Source organism: Poecilia reticulata, chromosome 13 (genome assembly GCF_904066995.2).
Source record: "Poecilia reticulata chromosome 13, P_reticulata-male-v2, whole genome shotgun sequence".
Taxonomy (NCBI): Eukaryota; Metazoa; Chordata; class Actinopteri; order Cyprinodontiformes; family Poeciliidae; genus Poecilia; species Poecilia reticulata.
The window spans coordinates 33,916,011-33,940,835 of record NC_088842.1 but is presented as its reverse complement, the minus strand read 5'-3'; the positions used below and the strand labels follow the sequence as shown (position 1 = coordinate 33,940,835).

The 24,825-nt window shown below is 46.5% G+C and overlaps 1 protein-coding gene across 1 annotated transcript in view; it reads right to left on the bottom strand.

Annotated features, from left to right (window-relative positions):
- LOC103460072 (pleckstrin homology domain containing, family G (with RhoGef domain) member 2) overlaps nucleotides 1-24,825 on the bottom strand; it is a 62,902-nt gene that overhangs the window by 19,110 nt on the left and 18,967 nt on the right. Inside the window, exons 3-4 of the mRNA XM_081614817.1 lie at nucleotides 15,780-16,294; nucleotides 8,620-8,720 (exon numbers count right to left, since the gene is read on the bottom strand). Coding sequence (XP_081470943.1) covers nucleotides 8,620-8,720; nucleotides 15,780-16,294 — 616 coding nt within the window. The remainder of the gene's footprint in view (nucleotides 1-8,619; nucleotides 8,721-15,779; nucleotides 16,295-24,825) is intronic.

Here is a 24,825-nt window from a genome sequence, read left to right as displayed (position 1 = left end):
TGGACATCAGAGTTTATGTAACAGGAACAGATAATTATAATGCTAGCTGTGCTAACCCTAAAGTATTAATCATTAATCATAAACATATAGTTCCACCAGCAGAAGCTAATGCTAACACATTATACCAACATTGTATTTAACAGAAGCTAATGCTAACACATTATACCAACATTGTATTTAACAGAAGCTAATGCTAACACATCATACCAACATTGTATTTAACAGAAGCTAATGCTAACACATTATACCAACATTGTATTTTTAACAGAAGCTAATGCTAATCGCTAACTTCAATCAAATTCATTTGGCCTTTGAAAGACAAACCTCTGGTTTCATTTTGACGTGATTTACATGTTCTCTAACACTTCTATTGTATTTATGTCTACATTTTCTTCTCTGTCTGTTTTATATTTTATTTATGTTTGTAGTTTGAAATAACATTATTGGGGAAAAAAGAAGATAAGAGGAAATTAGGAGAGGAAATGAAACAATGGCGTAAACAATCTTCACCCCCTTCAAAATAAGAGCATGAATATAAACGTCTAACTACTTGAAGACATGAGAACAGTAGATAACTAAAACTTAAACACAGATGTCAAACTTTATTCAAATGAAAGTTTACAAAACAGCCAAGTAAATCAGTGTTTTGGAATTAATCAATGAAAACTAATTTAGGAGAAGCTAAGTGTGCTAAAGCATCTTCAAAGTTCGCAGAAGGGCTAAATTAAAAACTAGTGAGCGAATTAGAAGAAGTGCATAACCAGCCTGGAATGATTCTCACCTTTTAGTTTCTTCCTTATTAAAATAAATATTGTGCAAGTGCTGCCCTTGAATTGGACCCGTTTCTGTTCCAGGCCTCATATGTTTAGTTTTGACACCCAGTTCTGACTTTTAACATGAAGCTATGCAGCTTTCAGACCCCAGGGATGGAAACAACCCAAAGCAGGTCAGAGGTCAGTCTGGTTTATTTGGAGCCTCAGAAAACATCTAACAGTCAATATTATTCATTGTTGTGCATTTCAGTCGTGGAGAGAACAGACGAACGGGGCCGCTGCGTTTCCTCTGGAGAGCTAACGTGACACTGAACGGACCTGGAACAGCTGGCAGACCTTCAGCCTGAGATCTGTTCCCACAGTCCGTCCTCAGCGTCATCCCCACAACCTGCCAAGGCCAAGCACATTCCCCTCCTCTATCTGGGAGCTCTGACTCTCCTGTTTCTTCTGCGGCCTTCATATATCTGCTACACACTCTTTATGAGACACAGATGTGTGTAAGAGCCACTACTACAGCTGAAATTCTCTGTCATTAGTCCCAGAACCAGTCCGCTGGAAACCAGCCGAGCAGCTCTTTCTGAGGCTGAACGTTTGGGTTTAAACCCTGCAGAGCAGCTGGTCTTGGTTTTAAACATCATCTTTAAAGTTTAAAGAGCTTAAATATGACAATAATCATCCTTAATAGACTTTGCTTGGATTTGATATTTTGGATTTTACAAAATATTGCATCATATTTGTCCTTACATGTCTGCTTTTAGTCAGTTACCAGTTTATACATCACATTGCATTAGGAGTCGGAGGCAGCGCATATGGGAGTAATCTTGTGGGAATGTTTGTTTGAGCATTAGGAGCAAAGTTCTTGGTGGCAAAAGTTGAGTACAAACCGAAAAATGTACAAAACAAATGGGCCAAACCTCAAACTCTGCCAGTCTGGACAGCCAGGGAGCGCCTCAAGGTTGTGTACTTGGATCAATCCTCTTTATCACAGGATCCCGCTGCCTCAAATTATCTCCCATCATTGTCTCAAATGTCATCCATATGCTGACGATGCTGTAGTGATCACAAAAAACCTAAATACCTGCGCCAATGAAACAATCCTCTCTGGAATCCTACAGTTGTTGTTGAAACTAAGGAACAGAAACCGAACAGGTTCTGAGGAAGTAAACAGCCTTACTTGGACTGTTCTGTTCTGCCTGGAGGTCCAGATTATTCCAAACGCAGACCCGTTACGCTGCTGCTGAAGGTCTGGCCTTTAAGCAGCTGACAAAATATTCTGAACATTTTCTTCTTTTCTGAATACTTAACACATTTTCCCTCATCGGTCTACAGAAATCTGAAGTTTACGTTTTATTTGTTTACACTTTTTTTTACTCAATTAAACCTTTAAGAAGTGGCTCTAATAAAAGTTCCCCTTTTCCATATGACTGGACTGATTATTTCATATTGTCACATCAATCTGCTAATAACTCTAAATCATTCTGGATCTTGTTGGTGTCACTGCTGGCAGCTGACTAAAAAGTTTGCTGCGCTAACTCTACAGTGCTGATCAAAGATAATAGTTCTGCTAACGATATACCAACACCGTACATAGGGAAAGCTAATGCTAAAACGTTAAATTTAACCTTGTTGCTACCCACCATGCGTCATGATAAAACATCATGGTTTGTCGCCCTCAAGAGGATCAAATTTATCATTAAACATCTATCTGGAAAATTGATTTAGGGAAAGGTAAGTATACTAAACATTTTCAAAGTTAGCAAAATGGCCAGATGAAAAATTAGCTCTGCTGCTAGCGGTTTAGATCAGTTGCAGCCTGGGCTTATTCTAGTTCTGGTCAACTTCTGATCCGGAGTCCATCTTCCTTTCCTCCCAGATTCCTCTGGTTAAATCAAACTGCCTACAAAAGGCACTAAAACCAAAACAAGCAACAGATTTTTAAAAGTTATGGTTGTTAGAAATGTGGACCATGAATCAAACCTTATACATGCTGTTGTAGGGATGAAGTTCCTCTACCAGAGGTATTCTGTCCTCATCGGGTCCAGATTGGATCCGATGATCACCAACAGATGGAGCTCCACCCAGTTTGGCTCTAGACTGGAAAACGAACCCACAGCTCTGCCAGTCGTGAGAAACCAGTCAGACCAGCCGGTCCAAATGGATCAGAGGAAGTCTGGCATTAAAGCTGCAGAACTTGGAGTTCCATCTGTCCCCAAACTAACGATGGCCTCAGGTGGCTGAGCGATGCAGATGTGGCTGCATGGTCGCAATCTGCAGATCCAGGGAATGTTCTCATGGATCACAGCATTCCCATTTGTCCTCTTAAACATCCTTCACTGCTGATCTAGTTGATTAAATCCCCGTGAATACAGTTCTGGTGTTTGACTTTTTAATGACCTATTATGAAGATTTTGTGGTAAATACGAGTCTTCACCCCTGCAAAGGAGCCTTCAGCGATCCAGGAGAAATTAAACTGAACGGCAAGTCAGAACATTCCAGAGAAACTGCTGGTTTCTCGCGTCCGCCTGTAGTTTTCCCTCTGAAGGTTTGATGTGAGGACTTCTTCCCTGGCTGCAGAACCCGACACGGTTAGACGACACATGTTTCTGAAACGAGGTCAGGCAGGAAAAAGCACTAGCATAAGCTTGGCTCGCTCCGCCTGCATGAACTCCACATTAAGTGTTCATAAAATTTATGTGCAGCCATATACTTCATAATGTTGTAATTTTTCAGAAACCCTGAGGGATTTTGTATGGCAACCAGTCAGTGAAGAAAGCAAAGTGAGTTACGATAAAACGTATTGTTGAGCTGCTCTGAACGCAGCCAGCGTTATTTTAAAGAGACAGGACGGTGAAAAGCTCGGACTCCCAGAGGAATCAGCTTCATTTTTATTCCTACACAGATAATGATGGATCATTCGCTCTCTAGGAAACTTTGTGAGATTTGGGCAGAAAGGAGTTATTTTTTAGGCTCAGGGTTTATTTCACTGAGGTGTTGTCAGGATCAACAAACACAGGCTGGCCCACTCGCCACTGCAGATTATATCAACCTCTACCATGGCCAGATGGTTAGAGAAAGGCTTTACACAGATACATAAAACCGGTGTGATGCCGTTTAGATTGTATCACTTTTCTATCCATCTCTCTTTCTAGAAACACTTCAGTTCCTGTCAGACTAAGTGTTAGCTTCGGCCTCCAAAACCAACTAAACTGGATTTCAGCAGCATAAAGATATGATATGACTTACGTCACAGAAACCAAATAATCCCTCAACAGCAAGAGTTTCCCTTAGTTTTCACTCGTTGGTGATGCAGCCTAGCTCACATGCTAATTGTCGAATTTAGGCTGAGGTAAAGCAAGATTCATTAAAAGTTTGAAAAAATATGGTAAGAGAAAACGGCCACATTAAGCTATCGCCTGCTCGGCTACTGTAAAATAAATGTTATTAAGCTATTAAGCAAGACAAACTAATGTAATTTCAGCTGTGCTAAGCTAGGCTACGTTAGCTACTAAGCTAAGCCAAACCAAGTTAAGCAAAGGCAAGTACAAGATTTATTAAGCAAAAATAAAACACAAAAAGCTTCAGTAAAATAAACAGTTGGAAGTTAAACTAAAATTTTCAAAGTAACATTGAAAATAAGCAAAAAGATAAAATAAAAAAACTTCTCAGTAAAGACGCGGTAAGCTAACTAGCTAGAGCTAAAGTTAGCTCAATAAAAACAGGATGCATTTAATAAATTAACACGTTTTTAAGCTGTTAAAAATAAAAACTGTAATGAAGCTTTATATATTTTGAGGTAGAACTCTTTATAAACAGGTTATAGAAATACATACTGAACAAAAATACTGCAGCAGACTCTCAGCTCAGCGCTAATAATCTGACTTGGATTAGACGACATGTGATCCAACCAGAGGGCGGCGGCCATTATTGTTGGAGTGAAGGAATCGGACCCGTTTGCTGACTCGTTATCAATAATCTGAACGGATTGAAGGCGAAGCTTCGAGTCGGACCGGAACCGAACGGGTCACACGGCAAACAACGAGCAGAAGACAGAAAGACGAGGGAGGCTGGGCATCATCAGGAGACAATGCCTCCTCCTCCTCCTCCTCTTCCTCCTCCTCCTCCTCCTCCTCCTCCTCCTCCTCCTCCTCCTCCTCTTCCTCCTCTTCCTCCTCCTCCTCCTCCTCCTCCTGCTCCTCTTCCTCCCCCTCTCCCCCGCCCGCCCTCTCCCCCCGGCGTCAGGCCTCCTCTTGCGGCCGGCGGACCTCGTCTCATTACTGGGCTGCGGTTCTGCTGTTTTCCTTCTAATGCAGAGACCACAGAGGAAGAGGAGGAGGATGAAGAGCAGAGGGATGTAAATGAGCTGAGAGAGAAACTATTTATCTGACTCCACCGGGTCTGCGAGGTCCAAACCGTCCGGACCGGGACAGCGCTCAGGTCGCTGTACGGGAAGCCAGAAGGGCCAAGTTCCTCTGGAACCAACAGAACCATTAGAACCAACGGAACCATTAGAACCAACAGAACCAATAGAACCAACAGAACCAACAGAACCAACGGAACCATTAGAACCATTAGAACCAACGGAACCATTAGAACCAACAGAACCAACAGAACCAACGGAACCATTAGAACCAACGGAACCAACGGAACCATTAGAACCAACAGAACCAACGGAACCATTAGAACCAACAGAACCAACAGAACCAACGGAACCAACAGAACCATTAGAACCAACAGAACCAACAGAACCAACAGAACCATCAGAACCAACGGAACCATTAGAACCAACAGAACCATTAGAACCAACAGAACCAACGGAACCATTAGAACCAACGGAACCAACAGAACCAACAGAACCATTAGAACCAACGGAACCAACGGAACCATTAGAACCAACAGAACCATTAGAACCAACAGAACCATTAGAACCAACGGAACCAACAGAACCAACGGAACCATTAGAACCATTAGAACCAACGGAACCATTAGAACCAACAGAACCAACAGAACCAACGGAACCATTAGAACCAACGGAACCAACGGAACCAACAGAACCAACAGAACCAACGGAACCATTAGAACCAACAGAACCAACAGAACCAACGGAACCAACGGAACCATTAGAACCAACAGAACCAACGGAACCAACAGAACCATCAGAACCAACGGAACCATTAGAACCAACAGAACCATTAGAACCAACAGAACCAACGGAACCATTAGAACCAACGGAACCAACAGAACCAACAGAACCATTAGAACCAACGGAACCAACGGAACCATTAGAACCAACAGAACCAACGGAACCATTAGAACCAACAGAACCAACAGAACCAACGGAACCAACGGAACCATTAGAACCAACAGAACCAACGGAACCATTAGAACCAACAGAACCAACGGAACCATTAGAACCAACAGAACCATTAGAACCAACGGAACCAACAGAACCAACAGAACCATTAGAACCAACGGAACCAACGGAACCATTAGAACCAACAGAACCAACGGAACCATTAGAACCAACAGAACCAACAGAACCAACGGAACCAACGGAACCATTAGAACCAACAGAACCAACGGAACCAACAGAACCATCAGAACCAACGGAACCATTAGAACCAACAGAACCATTAGAACCAACAGAACCATTAGAACCAACAGAACCAACGGAACCATTAGAACCAACAGAACCAACGGAACCATTAGAACCAACAGAACCATTAGAACCAACAGAACCATTAGAACCAACAGAACCAACGGAACCGTTAGAACCAACAGAACCAACGGAACCATTAGAACCAACAGAACCATTAGAACCAACGGAACCAACAGAACCAACAGAACCATTAGAACCAACGGAACCAACGGAACCATTAGAACCAACAGAACCAACGGAACCATTAGAACCAACAGAACCAACAGAACCAACGGAACCATTAGAACCAACAGAACCAACGGAACCATTAGAACCAACAGAACCAACGGAACCATTAGAACCAACAGAACCATTAGAACCAACAGAACCAACAGAACCAACAGAACCAACAGAACCAATAGAACCAACAGAACCAACGGAACCATTAGAACCATTAGAACCAACAGAACCAATGGAACCATTAGAACCAACAGAACCAACGGAACCATTAGAACCAACAGAACCAACGGAACCATTAGAACCAACAGAACCAACAGAACCATTAGAACCAACAGAACCAATAGAACCAACAGAACCAACAGAACCAACGGAACCATTAGAACCATTAGAACCAACAGAACCAACGGAACCATTAGAACCAACAGAACCATTAGAACCAACAGAACCATTAGAACCAACAGAACCAACGGAACCATTAGAACCAACAGAACCAACAGAACCATTAGAACCAACAGAACCAACGGAACCATTAGAACCAACAGAACCATTAGAACCAATAGAACCATTAGAACCAACAGAACCATTAGAACCAACAGAACCATCAGAACCAAAGGAACCATCAGAACCAACGGAACCAACAGAACCATTAGAACCAACGGAACCATTAGAACCATTAGAACCAACAGAACCATCAGAACCAAAGGAACCATCAGAACCAACGGAACCAACAGAACCATTAGAACCATTAGAACCAATGGAACCAACAGAACCATTAGAACCAATGAACCTGAAGATTGGACGTTATGCCGCTAACACGTAGCTTTCGTCAACAACTCAGAGGCGGAAGTCAGAGCTCCGCTCAACGCAGATCATGTTCTGGCTGAAACACGGTGCGCTAAATGATAAAATATAAATTAACGAAGCTTCGAGGCAGCTTCAAACCAATTTTAATCAAGGGATTTTAATAATCGAGGGACTCGAATCATTCGAGGAATCGTTTCAGCCCTAGTTGACACTAATACATAAAAATAGAATGTCGACACTTCTGGCTTTCCATACAGAGCTGAGTGCTGTCATGTTTGAGCTATGCTGGATGAGGTAGCCTTTCTGGCTCTGTTATGTCTGCCCATCTGGTACAGTGTGTGTGTGTGTGTGTGTGTGTGTGTGTGTGTGTGTGTGTGTGTGTGTGTGTGTGTGTGTGTGTGTGTGTGTGTGTGTGTGTGTGTTGTGATGGTTGTTATAAACATATTAACTATAACTGCTGCAGTTCAGAGTCAAATAAGGAGCCTTTCTCTGTTTCTCAGACAATATTTCCCATGAGAACCGGCGGCAGGAAGCTGAATGGAATGAAAACTGTGTGTGTGTGTTTGTATATGACATTGTTGCTGTGTGAGAGTGTGTTGGAGTCGACACAAAGAAAGTGTGAAAGCAGGGAAAGCAGGGAGGAGGAGGAGGTGTGAGACATTTTTTACCAGCTTCCTTCTCAGCCTCTCTCTCTCGCACGTGTGCACACACACACACACACACACACACACACACACACACACACACACACACACACACAGAGTGCGGTCAGTTCAAAATGATGCATCATACCAAATTATTTCATCATCATTACCAGATTATTCCCACACTGATGCAGTCATAGTTTCAGTTTTCTTTAAAAATGACCTGAAAAATATGGAAATCTCTCCAGGATCTAATGAAGGGAAAGTTGGACTGAAGGATGACGTCTTCTTAAAGTTACATAGTCAAAGATTAACAGCAATAATTTGGTTTAGTTTGTCATAACATAAATGGGGTTCATCTTTCATCATGTGTCAGTTTAGAACTAAATATTTAAAACATGGCTAAATATTCAGCTTGCTAATAATATTTAGCTTCAAACTAAATTTGCTAACTGTTAGATAGTTAGCTAGATAGTTAGCATGCTAACAGTGAGGAAGAGGAGTGGTGAGGAAGATGACCCACCTGTTGAACTCGTAGATATCCTCGATGTTGCAGAACAGAAAGCTGACCTGCTCTGGTTTCAGCGGCAGGGCGCCGCAGTCAATGATGCAGCCCAGGTAATCCTGCAGAGACACAGTCACACCTTCATCATCTTCATCTTCCTCTCTCTGCTGGAGCTGCAGCAGCAGGAGCAGCTCAGACAAAGCTCACGGTTCTTTTTCAGGTCGGGTTGCTCTGAGCCGCAGCAACAAATCAGAGCAACAGGAAACCAGAGGAAGATTTACACAAAGAGAAACAGACAGGAAGGAGAAACGGAGCAAAGATGGAGGATCGGACCTGAGTCAGGAGGCAAGGAACCAGAGATCTGAAGAACCAAAGACCCAAAGAACTGAAGAGCCAGACAACAGGAGACCTGGAGAACCAGAGCACCGAAGAACCGAAGAACTAAAGAACCAAAGACCTGGAGAACCAGAGCACCGAAGAACCGAAGAACTAAAGAACCAAAGACCTGGAGAACCAGAGCACCGAAGAACCGAAGAACTAAAGAACCAAAGATCTGGAGAACCGAAGAACCAATTAACTACAGAACCAAAGAACCGAACATCTGAAGAACCAGACTCCCTGTGGAGGTTTTTATGCATCAGTCAAAAATCTTTAAAACTGGAAAATAAAATATTTTCTGATAACATTTGCTTTTATTACAGGAACAAACTGGAGATGATGCCACTTCCTGTTTCTGGTTGAGTTTGCAATGAATCAGTAGAAATTAGTAAAACTCAGCGTAGCTCTGACCAGCTGGTCTAACTGGGTGTACTGGTGGAACTGGGAGGAAACCCCACTGCTGTTCTTCAGAAGTAGAGCGTAAAGAACGACTCGTACTAAAACACCATGAAAGTCTCCAGAGTCCTTCAAAGGTTGTTAGTTCAAATCCCAGCAGAAAAATAATAACAGGACATTTGAGCTAAAGCTGTTGGTTTTTGCTTCTGCAGGATTGTTGGAAAGAAACTCACTTTGTTGGAAAACATGAAGTTTCCAAGATTCCTTCCTAAATTTGAAAACAAGAACACAGTGTGTGTGTGTGTGTGTGTGTGTGTGTGTGTGTGTGTGTGTGTGTGTGTGTGTGTCTGTTTTTATGTGCCTGTGGGGACCCATCTCTGTCTACGATGTGGGGTTGTGGGGACCACCTCTCCTTATGGGGACATTTTGTTTCTGCTGTTTTTGGGTTAGAGGTTAGGTTTAGGACTAATGTGTGAATTGACGTAGGGTTAGGATTGGGGTTAGAAGGGTTGTAGAAAATTAATGGAAATCAATGTAAAGTTCCCACAAGATACAAAAACACAACTGTGTGTGTGTGTGTGTACTTGTATACTGCATAAAGAGAACCACTTTCACCACTCTCACCCACAAATTGAGGACATTGTGGGAAACGAGGACCTTTTCCCGGTCCTCACTTTTTTGCAGTTCTGATGGGCTCTACCAGTCCAGGTCGGGTTAGAAACAAACTAGTACTGGTTAAGGTTAGGGAAAATGTCTTAGGCATGGATTAGGCATGAATGCAGTTATTAAACCGAATGGAAGTTTAGTTTAATGAAAACATAAGGGTGTGTGTGCGTGTGTGTAATTAGAACCTAAAAACAATGTAAATACAGTAAGTAAAGAATATAAAAGTTATTATATTTTATGTATTGATGTTTGTGTCACTTTATTTAGCAATCAGCTGGTAAGCCTGATCTGTGATCGATTGGTAGACCCTCCGTCTTATTTGACAGGAAGGGGGCAAAGAAACAGGTCGGAAATCGAACTCAGCCCCATTGACGTCTTTATCCTCTGTTTGCTCTAACTACAGTATTTTTAAAGTGAGATTCAGCCTGACTTCCCCAGTTTGACTCTTCTCTCATCTTTTCACTGCATTTGTGACTTTGTGTTGCTGACCGCGGTACAAGACTGCATAACATTCTGCTAACCCTCTGCAGGGCTTTAGGTCAAAACAAGTAATGTGATTAATCTAAATTGTGTAATATTAAAAAGTTAAACTTTTCTGAATCGTGCTGACGCTGACAGCCGTAGTTTTAATAAAACATCTCCATATAAAGAAGTGTTCCTCCTGTCGTTTCTTCACGGTTCTCCTGTATTTACGGGTCGCTCTGGGTTTTATTTGCTCCCGCTCCTCTTATCCCGTCCCCCCTCTCCACGTCTTCCCTCCCTTCCCCCTTCCTCCGTCTGGCTGAATGACTCCCCCTCCACTTCCTGTCCCATTTGGCTGCAGGTCAGCGAGCGATCCCCTCTCAGTCAGTCAGCAGTTTGTCGCTGAGGAGCTGAACCAGGTGGTGTGATCTCAGCCTGCTGGCAGCCGCACCGCAACCAGAACGTCTTCAAAAGAAAACCCAGTATGTAGGGGAAGAGGAGCTGCTTTCCCTGCTTTGCATTCTGCTTTGTTACTAAACACACACTCAGAAACACACAGGCCCATTATGGTTGTTGGTTCAGATTCCAAGTGGGTCTGACATCATGTAGCCTCAATCAAAACCAGACCTCAGACTGCAGAGAGCAGCAGGAGACACGGCCGCGTTGCAGGACCAAGAGGCAAACATGCACCTATCATCTGTCAGGAATCCAAATGGAATTCTCCAGGAATCTTCCAGGAATCCTCCAGGAATCCTGGAACTGTAACTTGCATTGCTGAACCCAAGCAGTGTTCACAGAGGAAAACCTTCTGCTCAGCCTTGATTTCATCTGCAGTTCTTCATCTGTGATGCAAGATTATCCATCCATCCATTTTCTAACACCCTTGTCCCTCAGTGGGGTCAGGAGGTGCTGGTGCCCATCTCCAGCTAGCGTACCGGGCGAGAGGCGGGGTCACCTGGACAGGTCGCCAGTCTGTCAAGGGCAACACAGAGACACACAACCATGCACACACACACTCACACCTAGGGACAATTTAGACAGACCAATTAACCTGACAGTCATATTTTTGGACTGTGGGAGGAAACCGGAGTACCCGGAGAAAACCCACCATGCACAGGGAGAACATGGAGACTCCATGCAGAAAGACCGGGAATCGAACCCAGAACCTTCTTGCTGCAAGGCAACAGCTCTACCAACTGCACCACTGTGCAGCCTGATGCAAGATTAACTAAATCAAAACACAATTTTACAGCTACACTGTCAGTTATCATGGAGAAATTATGAATTATGTTCACTTTCATGACAGAGTTTAGAAAGCTCCTTAATAAATATTAACCTGAGATTCTCCTCATAAAACAGAAAATGGGATTTGTCTTCAGCCAGCAGCTGTTGAATGTGTTAAAAAAAGAAAAGATGGAAAATAATTTTTTACAGCCAGCAGTGACAGCAGAGGTTTGATAATAACAAAGCCTTTTTATATCCATTGTTGATCCTCAGCTCCAGGCTGCATTGTGGTCTGACGTTAACAGTATGAGAAATCTGAAATAACCTACATTTGTACAAGCTAAGCTAGGGTAAGCTAACTCAAGCTATGATGAAATAAGTTAGGCTAAGGAAAGCTACAGTAAGGTGAGCTATAATAAGCTAAATTTGGATGAACTAACCTAAGTTATACTAGAATACAATAAAATAAGTATAGTTAAGGCAAGCTGAGATAACATGCATCAAATAGACTAAAGTCAAATAAAAAAAATCTAAGCTAAGCTAAGACGAGCTAAAATAAGTGCAGCTCGAGAGAGCCAGCATCACTCACCAATATAAACACACAAGATAAATAATGTCAAGAAAAACTAAAAATAGCAAAGCTGGAACCAGTTTAAATAAATTGAAATAGGCTAAGCTAAAGCTAGGTGAGCTAGGCTAATGGAAGCTAAGCTAATAGGTTAAATACAGTAAACTTAGATAAATTCTGTTCAATTCAATTCCAAAATACTTTATCTATCTAAAAGTAAATGAAATGTTGTTGTCACTCCTGTTATCCAAGTATCTGGTCTCCATCAGTCAGCTGGGAACAGAGATGTTGGAGTAGGGGATAATGATGGAACTTCATCTTTTTTTCTCTCTGCTCTGCATCCATGAAGCCTCCCATCAACTCCTCCGGGGGTTTGGGGTCAAAGTTCAGGTATGTTTTGAGCTTTGGGGAGGCCAATCAGCTTCTCCCAGCTGTAAAAACAATACCTTGTTGCCATGGTTACGCATCATAACAGCTGTCCAACAGTGAAAGCGTAAGAACAGGAATCCTTCCAGCTGCGCAGCGTCCAGAACCAGAACAGCAACAATTAAACCGTGGAGGAGAGAAAGTTTGGCGGCTTGGAGGGAAAACGGAAGTTTGAACACGGCTCCTTAAATATCCTAACAATCAGTAAACACACCGACTCCACCGAACACAGGAAGGTGTGACTGAAAGTGACGCCTGAGCCGGGATGAAAGCTGGAGAGATGAGCAGCAGGAGAAGCTGACGACAGCCGGTCTCTCCGGGTCTGTGTGTCATGGCTCAGGATGAAAGCTGCTATAAATTCACTTCAAAGCGTGGTTCACACACACACACACACACACACACACACACACACACACACACACACACACACACACACACACACACACACACGCCTGGCTGGCCCACTGCTGGTGCACCTGGACCAACGATGGATGAAATCCCTTCAATCATGCAACCAGATCAACAAATCGTCTGAAACATTCCTCAGGTAAAGTCAAAGTCATGCAGCAGAAACACAGCGAAGCTTGGAAAAGCGTCACAACACGACGCGCTAAAACAGAAATATAAAATCTAAGAGCATAAACGGGGCCAACCCTCTAACGCTGAGCTAACAGAGATGCTAACGAGGCGATTCTGCAGGATTTAATGATAACAAACCCAGTTAATGAAGGTAGAGGCCTCACGGTTTCCTGTCCTGACAATTGTTTCCACAAAAGAGAGAGGTTCAACAGCGCCATCTGTGGTTGAACTCAGGAACAGCAGAATAGCTGATTTCTCCCCCATTGGCTGGTCGACAGCCGGAGGAAACGAGCAACCGAACAACAACCAGCCTATTCTTCAAGACGATCTACTTTGGATTAACTTGGCTAATACATTTCTAAGCACAGCATTTGTTTCCAGGCTGGTTAGAAATGTGAAAGCTAAAGTAATGTACCCTCCTGACACAGCAGGACTCTGTGAATTCCCCATCCTTGATACCAACAGTGAGGCACTATTCCAACCAGCAGTCTGTCCATGAGGAGAGAATCAGTGATCTTCTGATTTATCTCCTCTTCTACATCCTGGAGGTGGAGCTAAACCTCCTTCAAGTTTCTAAACCAACCGCTAATACATTTCAGAGAACCAGCGAGCAGAAAGAGTAGAAGAAGAAGAAAACCATGAAGATCAAGGGTCTCAAACTCGATTTACACAGGGGGCCGCTGGCCGCATTAAGGTTTCCACAAAAAACATTTTAAAAATATCCTCAAATGTCATCAACATTTAATTATTAATCCAATACATGAACTGCAGGCTTTGACTTTGACAAAGACATGATGAGGTTGTGATAATTTAGTTTATTCCACTTGGCGTCGTTCTTGTTCTACGTTTCATAGAAGTCTTCAGCCAGCTAGCAACGCATGGAGGACGTCTCGACGCGTGACGTCATCACCGCTTCTACTGGTCACAACAGCGCGGCGGATGATGAGCAGCCCGGTACCAGTCCCCTTTCTCTGTGTTTGATCCTGGCTTTAATGGTAGAAAGTACCGGAATGGCGACTGCAGGGAAGGGAAACTGGTACCGGACTGGTCCATCACCCGCCTGGTACCGGACTGGTCCATCACCCGCCTGGTACCGGACTGGTCCATCACCCGCCTGGTACCGGACTGGTCCATCACCCGCCTGGTACCGGACTGGTCCATCACCCGCCTGGTACCGCCTGGTACCGGACTGGTCCATCATCCGCCTGGTACCGGACTGGTCCATCACCCGCCTGGTACCGGACTGGTCCATCATCCGCCTGGTACCGGACTGGTCCATCATCCGCCTGGTACCGGACTGGTCCATCATCCGCCTGGTACCGGACTGGTCCATCACCCGCCTGGTACCGGACTGGTCCATCACCCGCCTGGTACCGGACTGGTCCATCACCCGCCTGGTACCGGACTGGTCCATCACCCGCCTGGTACCGGACTGGTCCATCACCCGCCTGGTACCGGACTGGTCCATCATCCGCCTGGTACCGGACTGGTACATCATCCGCCTGGTACCGGACTGGTACATCATCCGCCTGGTACCGGACTGGTCCATCTTCCGCCTGGTACCGGACTGGTACATCATCCGCCTGGTACCGGACTGGTCCATCTTCCGCCTGGTACCGGACTGGTACATCATCCGCCTGGTACCGGACTGGTCCATCACCCGCCTGGTACCGGACTGGTCCATCATCCGCCTGGTACCGGACTGGTCCATCTTCCGCCTGGTACCGGACTGGTACATCATCCGCCTGGTACCGGACTGGTCCATCATCCGCCGCTCTATTGTTACAAGCGACTATGCTTGTCAGTGTAGCTTAGCCTAGCACCGAATGTCAACCATGATGAGGAATGGCGGGCGGGACTTCAGAGGTCCGCTCACCCTGTGGGCCGCACTAATGCTATACTGTCATATCGCAGTGGGGACCACGAGACATCGTCCTGCGGGCCGCAATAGGCCCGCGGGCCGTGAGAATGAGACCTCTGCTGTAGATCATACAGAGAAAACTTCGTGTACAGATGAATGCTGTAAACATGGAGGTGACGTGATGAACGTCATCAGAGGCCAGAGTTACTTTCCCAATGAAGCCAACACAAATAAAATGAACTCAAAACAATTTATCTTCCTCATCCTGCTACATTATCTTTTATTTATACCTAATTTATACTATATGTTTTATAATAATGAATCAACTGAAGCATGTTTGAATTTTCCTTCAGGCTCATTTAAAATCTTTCACTCTAGATAGAAACTAGATTCTTTCAGCATTTCTTCTGAAATGACTAATTATATTTTCCTTTTAATAAAAGCTTTCTCTTTCTGTTTCACTAAAACTCTTTAGGACAAAAACATTTCTTCCATCCTGAAAACGTGACAAATTTCCATGACCAAACCGCAGCAGATCCCTGAAACAGGAGAATCTTTCCTTCAGCCTGGATCATGACTGGACTCATCGGAGATGTGATTGGTCGGAGCGACTCTCACCTCCACGATGCTCTTTAAATCCCTGACGTAGGTCTGCTCCGTCTCCACGATCTCCAGAATGACTCTGTCCAGCCTGGACAGCTGCCGGGGCGCGGCCCCTGCTGGCAGCGCCGCCACCGGATTGGCTGTGTGCTCGTTGTGGGCGTGGCCTGCCGCCGCCATCTTGGAAACCCCGCCTCCGACTGGCGCGGCCGCTCCAGTGGGCGGAGTTACGAGCGGCGTGAGGTCCAGGCTGATGTCAGAGCCGTTCCGTTTGGGCGTGGAGGACGAGGCGTTGTAGGCCGGCACGGCGCCGTATGGCAGAGAGGAAGAGGAGGAGGAAGAGGAGGAGGAGGCATCCTGCAGCGAGACAGAGGAGGTGGAGGAGGACAGGGACAGGGAGACGGGGCGCTCGCCGTCCGAACACACCGTGTTGACGGAGGTGCAGGAGGACGAAGACGTTCCTCGCTCGCCAGCCGACATCATCCTACCCACGATCCCACTCAGAGACGAGACTGAGGAGGGACGCTTGGCGGCTGCAGAGACAAACGTCAGTCCGTCAGAACAGAAAAAAGTTTTCAAAAACTAAACAGGAATGTATTTAAGAAAGCAACTAAAACAACCCAGTGAAATGTCTGTGATGTTTCTGTTCCAGATCCTAACTGGATGAATTCTTATGACATGAAACTTAATTTTCCTGCAGGTGGAATAAACCACAGTACCGGCCGTATCAGGAGAAACCTTCACATGAAGCCAAATACTGAACCTTGGTGCACACCTTTTAAAATTCAAACATTATTACCAGCTCAGCGAAGACCAGAACGGTTAGTATCAACTGAAACCTGCATCATTACGACAGCAGGACGATTATGTGGGAACTAAAGCCTGAGGACCACGATTTTAAATTGTAAGACGTTATTCCTCATACCTAAAACTTCACTTTATTTATGATTAAATCATCTAAAACATTATTTCAGAAAAAACTCAGGAAGCTTTTCTCTTGATGGTCCGGTCGACCCGGTTCTACTGGACCCAGAACATCTGCTCCACCTCCAGCTGCTCCGAGTCAAACCAACCTGTTCCCCTCCTGGCCTGTGGGGGCGCTGCACCAAGAACCACTGAAGGAAACGACACAAAAACCTCTGAAGACACTGAGAGCAACTTCCTTCTTCACCAGATGGAAACAAGATGGAGGATTTTAGCGGTTGGAGGATTTCTCTTTAGGCTAAAGACCAGGAGCCATTTCTGCTGCTAGCGCTAGGCTAGCATGTTAGCTTTGGTTGGATTTACCCAGAATGCCCTGCGCTGTAGTCCACTTCCTGCTTTTGGAGCGGTCTCTGGTCTGCTTGGCGTTCACATTCAAACCAACCAGAGTTCTTTTCAACCAAACCCAGACTGAGGTCCAGAGGTCAGTTAGCGTCACGCCTCACCAACCCAACCGGACTTTGACTAGGCAGATGGATCTGAGCGGACCTGAGTCAGGTTGAAGCGGACCGGAGTTGGGTTAAAGCGAACCGGAGTCGGGTTAAAGTGGACCGGAGTTGGGTTAAAGCGGACCGGAGTCGGGTTGAAGCGGACCGGAGTCGGGTTGAAGCGGACCGGTGTCGGGTTAAAGCGGACCAGAGTCGGGTTCAAGCGGACCGGAGTCGGGTTGAAGCGGACCGGAGTCGGGTTGAAGCGGACCGGTGTTGGGTTAAAGCGGACCAGAGTCGGGTTCAAGCGGACCAGAGTCGGGTTCAAGCGGACCGGAGTCGGGTTGAAGCGGACCGGTGTTGGGTTAAAGCGGACCAGAGTCGGGTTCAAGCGGACCGGAGTCGGGTTGAAGCGGACCGGAGTCGGGTTGAAGCGGACCGGAGTTGGGTTAAAGCGGACCGGAGTCGGGTTCAAGCGGACCGGAGTCGGGTTCAAGCGGACCGGAGTCGGGTTGAAGCGGACCGGTGTTGGGTTAAAGCGGACCAGAGTCGGGTTCAAGCGGACCGGAGTCGGGTTCAAGCGGACCGGAGTCGGGTTGAAGCGGACCGGTGTTGGGTTAAAGCGGACCAGAGTCGGGTTCAAGCGGACCGGAGTCGGGTTCAAGCGGACCGGAGTCGGGTTGAAGCGGACCGGAGTCGGGTTGAAGCGGACCGGAGTTGGGTTAAAGCGGACCAGAGTCGGGTTCAAGCGGACCAGAGTCGGGTTCAAGCGGACCGGAGTCGGGTTGAAGCGGACCGGTGTTGGGTTAAAGCGGACCAGAGTCGGGTTCAAGCGGACCGGAGTCGGGTTGAAGCGGACCGGAGTCGGGTTGAAGCGGACCGGTGTTGGGTTAAAGCGGACCAGAGTCGGGTTCAAGCGGACCAGAGTCGGGTTCAAGCGGACCGGAGTCGGGTTGAAGCGGACCGGTGTTGGGTTAAAGCGGACCAGAGTCGGGTTCAAGCGGACCGGAGTCGGGTTGAAGCGGACCGGAGTCGGGTTGAAGCGGACCGGTGTTGGGTTAAAGCGGACCGGAGTCGGGTTCAAGCGGACCGGAGTCCGCTTGAAGCGGACCGGTGTTGGGTTAAAGCGGACCAGAGTCGGGTTCAAGCGGACCGGAGTCGGGTTGAAGCGGACCGGAGTCGGGTTGAAGCGGACCGGAGTCGGGTTGAAGCGGACCGGAGTCGGGTTGAAGCGGACCGGAGTCGGGTTAAAGCGGACCGGAGTCGGGTTGAAGCGGACCGGAGTCGGGTTGAAGCGGACCGGAGTCGGGTTGAAGCGGACCGGAGTCGGGTTGAAGCGGACCGGACATGACAGGCTTCAGGTTCAGTTCCTTTTATCTGATGCTATCAGTTATTGGGTGTGAACTCAACATCTGCTGTTTCCAAACAACAACCGGACGCTGAAAACCGTTCAGTCGTTTAAAACATCTGGTTTCGTTAAAAAACTTCCTGCTTACCTGACCGTAACCTAGGCAACCTGATGACCTGCCATCTGTCACTGCAAACAGGAAGTGTGAGCAGCGGAGCGTCACCTCCGGCTGACTCGGCTCTTCCTCTTTTCGTTGGTGTTCTTGTGCCCCCCTCCTCACGCTGATGCCGCCCCTGACGACCTCTGACCCCCATCAGGTCGACATCCAGGTGAAACTAAACCTCTGGGAGCTGAAATGCTGCGTTTTCTGTTTCAGATCCAGCGGTTCTGTTGGCTGCTGGGTCGGATCAAACCGCCATCAGAGTTTCAGTCCAGAAAAGTCTCCGTCTGTTAATGGCAGCGTTTCTGTTAGCCGACGTTGGAACGCTGACAGCTACAGAGCCAAACTGCAGGTGATTACCGGAGTCCAAGCTGCTGCCGCCAGGAAGCCAGGATTTGACTAGACCAGAGTCATTTTCACACAGAGAGGTTGGAAAAAACTTTAACTAGAACCGAGCTGGTCGGGATTTATTAAACTAAAATAGAACCAATAAAAATAAAATTATAATAATAATCCGATTATCAGTTAAAATACTCAAAAACCAACTTTAATTCAAAAACCCTTTATTAACTAAACATCTGGACTCGTCCAGTTTTTTCACTGAGCAGGAAGGATCTCCTCTAGCAGTCTGTGCTACAGCGTCCTCTGAAAACGCCTCTCACTGAAGACATTCTCCATTTCATGAAGAATCATTCTGCTTGCGAGAGAACAGAACCAGTACAGAACCAGTACAGAACTGATTCTGATGGTTCTGGTTCTGATGCTAGCGGTGCCGATATGGACTTAAAATTTATCGCAATATTTTGTAATCAGGACTGACAGAAACATTTTGGTTTTTCACTCGTTGCATGTTGCAGAAAGAGGAGAAGCTGCTGCTGACTTCATGCTGCAGGTTTCCTGTGCAGGAAGCAGAAACTGCAGCAGCAGCAGCAGCTCCAGCAGCAGCAGCAGATCCGTCTGCAGCTGCTCAGAAACAACAACTGATGCGACGCAGCTGGAGGAAGCCTGGATGTGTTAATCTGAGGTAAACGTGTCGGGCCGACCGCAGTGAGTTGGTGCTTAAGCAAACCTGCAGAGTTAGCAGCCGGTCTGCTGCTGTTAGCACCAAACGCTAAAACAAAAGAGCATCACGCCTCCTTCCTCTTTGTGTCGTATCTGCTGGGTTCTCAGACCACCATGACTTCACCTCCTGTGAGACGCAGCGCTGACTGTGCTGACCTCACCGCAGCAGCAGAGCCGTAATCAGAAACATTATTACACGTTTTTAGTGGCTTATTTTTAAGATCCAACTCTGGACTCTAAACACAAACTGGTTCCAGCGATGGCTCTGGATGCAGCACATCTCAAAACGCATTCCTAGAGGGCCGGACTTTTACTGCAACTTTTACACGTGTCCCTCATCCTACAAGCTGGAATAAAATGACTAAACTGCATGAAGTCCAGCTCTGCAGATGAGCAGCAGAGACACATCAGGAGACCAAGTCTCTCCCCAACCACCAGAACCGTTTCAAGAACCTGAGCGACCCGAAACATGACAGGAAATAATCGCAGCTTTAACAGGTTTGGTTGTGCAGTGTGTGATGTTCAGCCGCACAGCAGGAACAACACACACCCATTTCATTCACCAACATTCAGACGGGAAATCTCACAAAACCAAACACGAGTAAAAAACATGGCCGACTGGGAAGAACCAAAGCTAGTGGACGATGTTAGAGAAAAACCGACACATGAAGACTTTCTGGGCCTCCAAAGTTTCATCTTCCATATTTCTGCGCGTCTCCGTCACCTCGCTCTCTGATTGGCCCTTCAGCAGGCTGCATTCAGCGTTTATCGTCGGGGAAAAACACATCAGGTCAAAACAGTCCAACATGCTGAATATTCCTGATTTTAGAGCAGAACGTAGCAGATGACTGAGCACAGAGTTACTCTGATTATGTTTTCAGTTAAAGACAATCAGAGCATCTTTAAGGAGAAAACAGGCATAAAAAATCCTGCTGTGTGACTGAGGTGTTAGGAAACTGTTCGCAATCTGTCCTGCTGGTTAAATCAGTAAAACAGAGGAGAGGTTGAGCTGAAGCCTGGTTCCAAACCGGATCCAGACGTGATCTGGATGTTTCAGACTGGATTCCGTCTCCATGGAGGAGAAACTGACCTCCAATCCACCGAGGGAGAGAAGAAACATCTCAGTTTGTTGGTCTATCAGGTGGAAAAGCTTCACCTCCTGAGTCCAGAACAGAGAAGATCTCAGAGTCACAGTCAGCTGCCGTTTCATGAAGCGTATCTGGAATATTTAAAAAGAAAATGCATCTTGGGAATCTGAAACAGCCGCAAAGCAGCCAATCCAGGAAGGCCGTGGATGTTAGCTTCTGCAGCAGCAGCAGCGCTACGATGGTTTCCACTGAGCGCGTCAGTGAAGATTACGGTTCATTTAATGAACTGTTAAAACAGGTAGCAGGAAGAGCTGTTGGCTGTGGATCCCTGGGAAAACCTGGGGTCAGCCGGGGGAAAGCGCTGGACGGGTCACCAACCATCACAGAGGCCAACAGGACAGACTGTCAGGAGAGGATAATTAACCCTCCATGTTTTCGGATGTTGGATGAAACCAGAGAGACAAAGACATGCAAACCCCACCGAGGTTCAGACCCAGAGCCTGAAATGTGCCAGGAGCGACGACGGCACCAGCTGCAGACCAAACGGCCCAGTCAGACTCAAGAACCTGAGCAGGGGAAGTCGGTCACAGCCGCTTGGACGTGTGTTTGTCTCGGTTTGAGCTGACAGGGTTTACTCACCGTCTGCAGTCTTCTGGACGTGAGTGTTATCGTGTGTTTCAGTAGCTCCATCAGCTGACACCGATCAGCGTTAAAGACTCTGCAGTCAGTTCCTCTCAGCAACATCTGCTGCTCGGCACGTTTGACTTCCTGTCATCGGTTTGAGGGCGAAGCGCGCAGCTGAAGGCGCTCGCCACCCTGAAGCGCTGGGGCAGACTGAGCTGCACCCAGTTTCAGGGCGGAGGTGTAAGGAGACGGAGGATGTTCAGTCAGAAAGTAAATCTGAGTGTTTTAAAGTCCAGGATGTGGTGAAACGTCTGTCTTGTTTTGTTTCCGCCTTCTCAGAAACTGGCAAGGCTCTCAGAAAGCTGCTGCAGGTAGCGATGCTCAGCTGCACAGGTTTCCCACCTGGACGCTCAGCCAATCAGAGCTGGGGATACCAACAACCCCCTCCCCAAATAACCAGCAGGAGCCAGCCTTAGTCCTCAACCCGGACGGCACAGGTTCGATTCCCGGTCTGGTGGCCTTTGCTGCACGTCTCATTAGACGTCGATTCACCATCAAATAAAGGCCACTAGAGTTAACAAAACCTTTAAAAAATTCAACAAGATAAGCTAATGAGACGTAGCCAGTGGTGTGAGAAAGTGTTTGCCCCCTTCCTCATTTCCTGTTTGTTGCATGTTTGTCACACTTAAGAGTTTCGGAACATCAAACCAATTTAAACAATAGTCAAGGACAACACAAGTAAACACAAAATGCAATTTGTAAATGAAGGTGTTTATTATTAAAGGAGAAAAACATCCAAACCATCACGGCCCTGTGTGAAAGAGTGATGACCCCTGAACCTAATAACTGGTTGGGCCACCCTTAGCAGCAACAACTGCAACCAAGCGTTTGCGATAACGTGCAATGAGTCTTTTACACGTTCTGGAGGAATCTTGGCCCACTCATCCTTGCAGAGTTGTTCTAATTCAGTTACATTAGAGGGTTTTCGAGCATGAACGGCCTTTTTAACCCTTGTAGGCCCAGGTCTAAATGGCCATCCCGGCGCGCAGTCCTTCTCTTCTCAGTGCGTCAGAGCTCGCTACGAAGCCATGCAGCGACCGCTAGCAAAACTACTAACACTACACACACCACAAACTCTAAATAACATACTTACTGTATAAAAAACCTATCGAAACACTTAGTAAAATCCACAGCATCAATTCTCCCTAGTCTCTTGCCGTATCCAAATCCCCCCCTCGTTTGTCCCCACGTGTCTCCGTTCTACCTAGCAACAGACCGTCAACACATTTTCATTGGTTGTGTCGAAATGTGGTACAGTTAGACCCCCACACAGTAAGGCGGAAATGATCGATCTTATTCCTGGCTTTATTTTCAAGTAAATAACCACAAAACCAATATAAAAACACCACTTTTATAAAGTTTGAAGTCTGTGCTGTCCACCAGAGGTGAAATGAGCAATCGGTATGCCGTCTGTGTTATTACGAAGCCTTATTAATGCGTCACGTCCTCCACAGCTCTGATTGGCTCAGCAATGTAACGTGATCCTCTGATTGGCTAAGCAACGTAACGTGATCCTCTGATTGGCTCAGCAATGTAATGTGATCCTCTGATTGGCTCAGCAATGTAACGTGATCCTCTGATTGGCTAAACAATGTAACGTGATCCTCTGATTGGTTAAGCAATGTAACGTGATCCTCTGATTGGCTCAGCAATGTAACGTGATCCTCTGATTGGCTCAGCAATGTAACGTGATCCTCTGATTGGCTCAGCAATGTAACGTGATCCTCTGATTGGCTAAGCAATGTAACGTGATCCTCTGATTGGCTAAACAATGTAACGTGATCCTCTGATTGGCTAAACAATGTAACGTGATCCTCTGATTGGTTAAGCAATGTAACGTGATCCTCTGATTGGCTCAGCAATGTAACGTGATCCTCTGATTGGCTCAGCAATGTAACGTGATCCTCTGATTGGCTCAGCAATGTAACGTGATCCTCTGATTGGCTCAGCAATGTAACGTGATCCTCTGATTGGCTCAGCAATGTAACGTGATCCTCTGATTGGCTCAGCAATGCAACGTGATCCTCTGATTGGCTCAGCAATGTAACGTGATCCTCTGCAGCAAGTGATGGCAAAGCGGGGCGTCATCACGACTTTACACAAGTGTGTCTTTACCTCCAGCAGAGGCTCCGCCGAACCCCTGAGACCGACTCACTGAACCCCTGGGGTTCAATGAGTCGGTCTCAGGGGTTCAATGAGTCGGTCTCAGGGGTTCGGTGAGTCGGTCTCAGGGGTTCAATGAGTCGGTCTCAGGGGTTCGGTGAGTCGGTCTCAGGGGTTCGGTGAGTCGGTCTCAGGGGTTCGGTGAGTCGGTCTCTGGGGTTCGGTGAGTCGGTCTCAGGGGTTCGGTGAGTCGGTCTCTGGGGTTCGGTGAGTCGGTCTCTGGGGTTCGGTGAGTCGGTCTCAGGGGTTCGGTGAGTCTGTCTCTGGGGTTCGGTGAGTCGGTCTCTGGGGTTCGGTGAGTCGGTCTCAGGGGTTCGGTGAGTCGGTCTCAGGGGTTCGGTGAGTCGGTCTCTGGGGTTCGGTGAGTCGGTCTCAGGGGTTCGGTGAGTCGGTCTCTGGGGTTCGGTCCAACCCAGGTTAAGATCCACTGATCTACAGGCTTCACAGCCAGAAATAAACTGGAAGGAAAGTTTGGTTCCTGCAGCGGAAAATGATTAAAACCTCTTAAAACAAGATGGCAGCCGTCCGTAATGTGAGCTGAAGTCGGAGTGACAGACCTTCATGGAGTCTTCAAGCCCCACAAACACAGACGGGCCTCCGGCAGTGAGCTGTGGATGCCATTATGAGGCGGAATTTCCCTTTAAATACATTTTGAGGAGGAGAGATTCCTGTGTGTGTGATTACAGTAATCAGAGAGCCGCTCCTGGCTGTCAGCAGCCGTTTGACTGAAACGCTTCTGATGGAGAACGTTTCATCCCTCCAGCCTGACTGGCGTCGTCTTCACCCGTCAAAACTTTAGTTTCTGCTTCGGAAAACCAGAAACTGAAGCGCAGCAACAACAAACACCATCAGTAGCTAATATATTGATTTATGTGTTTGTTTTCATCTCCTCTGACATGATGATAAACTTCCATGCTCGGTTTTCATTTTCATATTTTCAGCTCTTCTGACTCTGTTTGCTTAAAGCGAAACTAAAGTTTTATTTGTTGTATTCAGTGACAAAAAAACAGTGAATTTGACTGAACTTTGTGACGCGAGAGGCGAGTTTGTGGACGGTTTGATGAAAAAATGAAGAATACAACTAACAAAACCCACAGGGAGCCAGAGCAGAACAAAAACAGGGAAAATACGAGACCTGGCAGGATGAGAC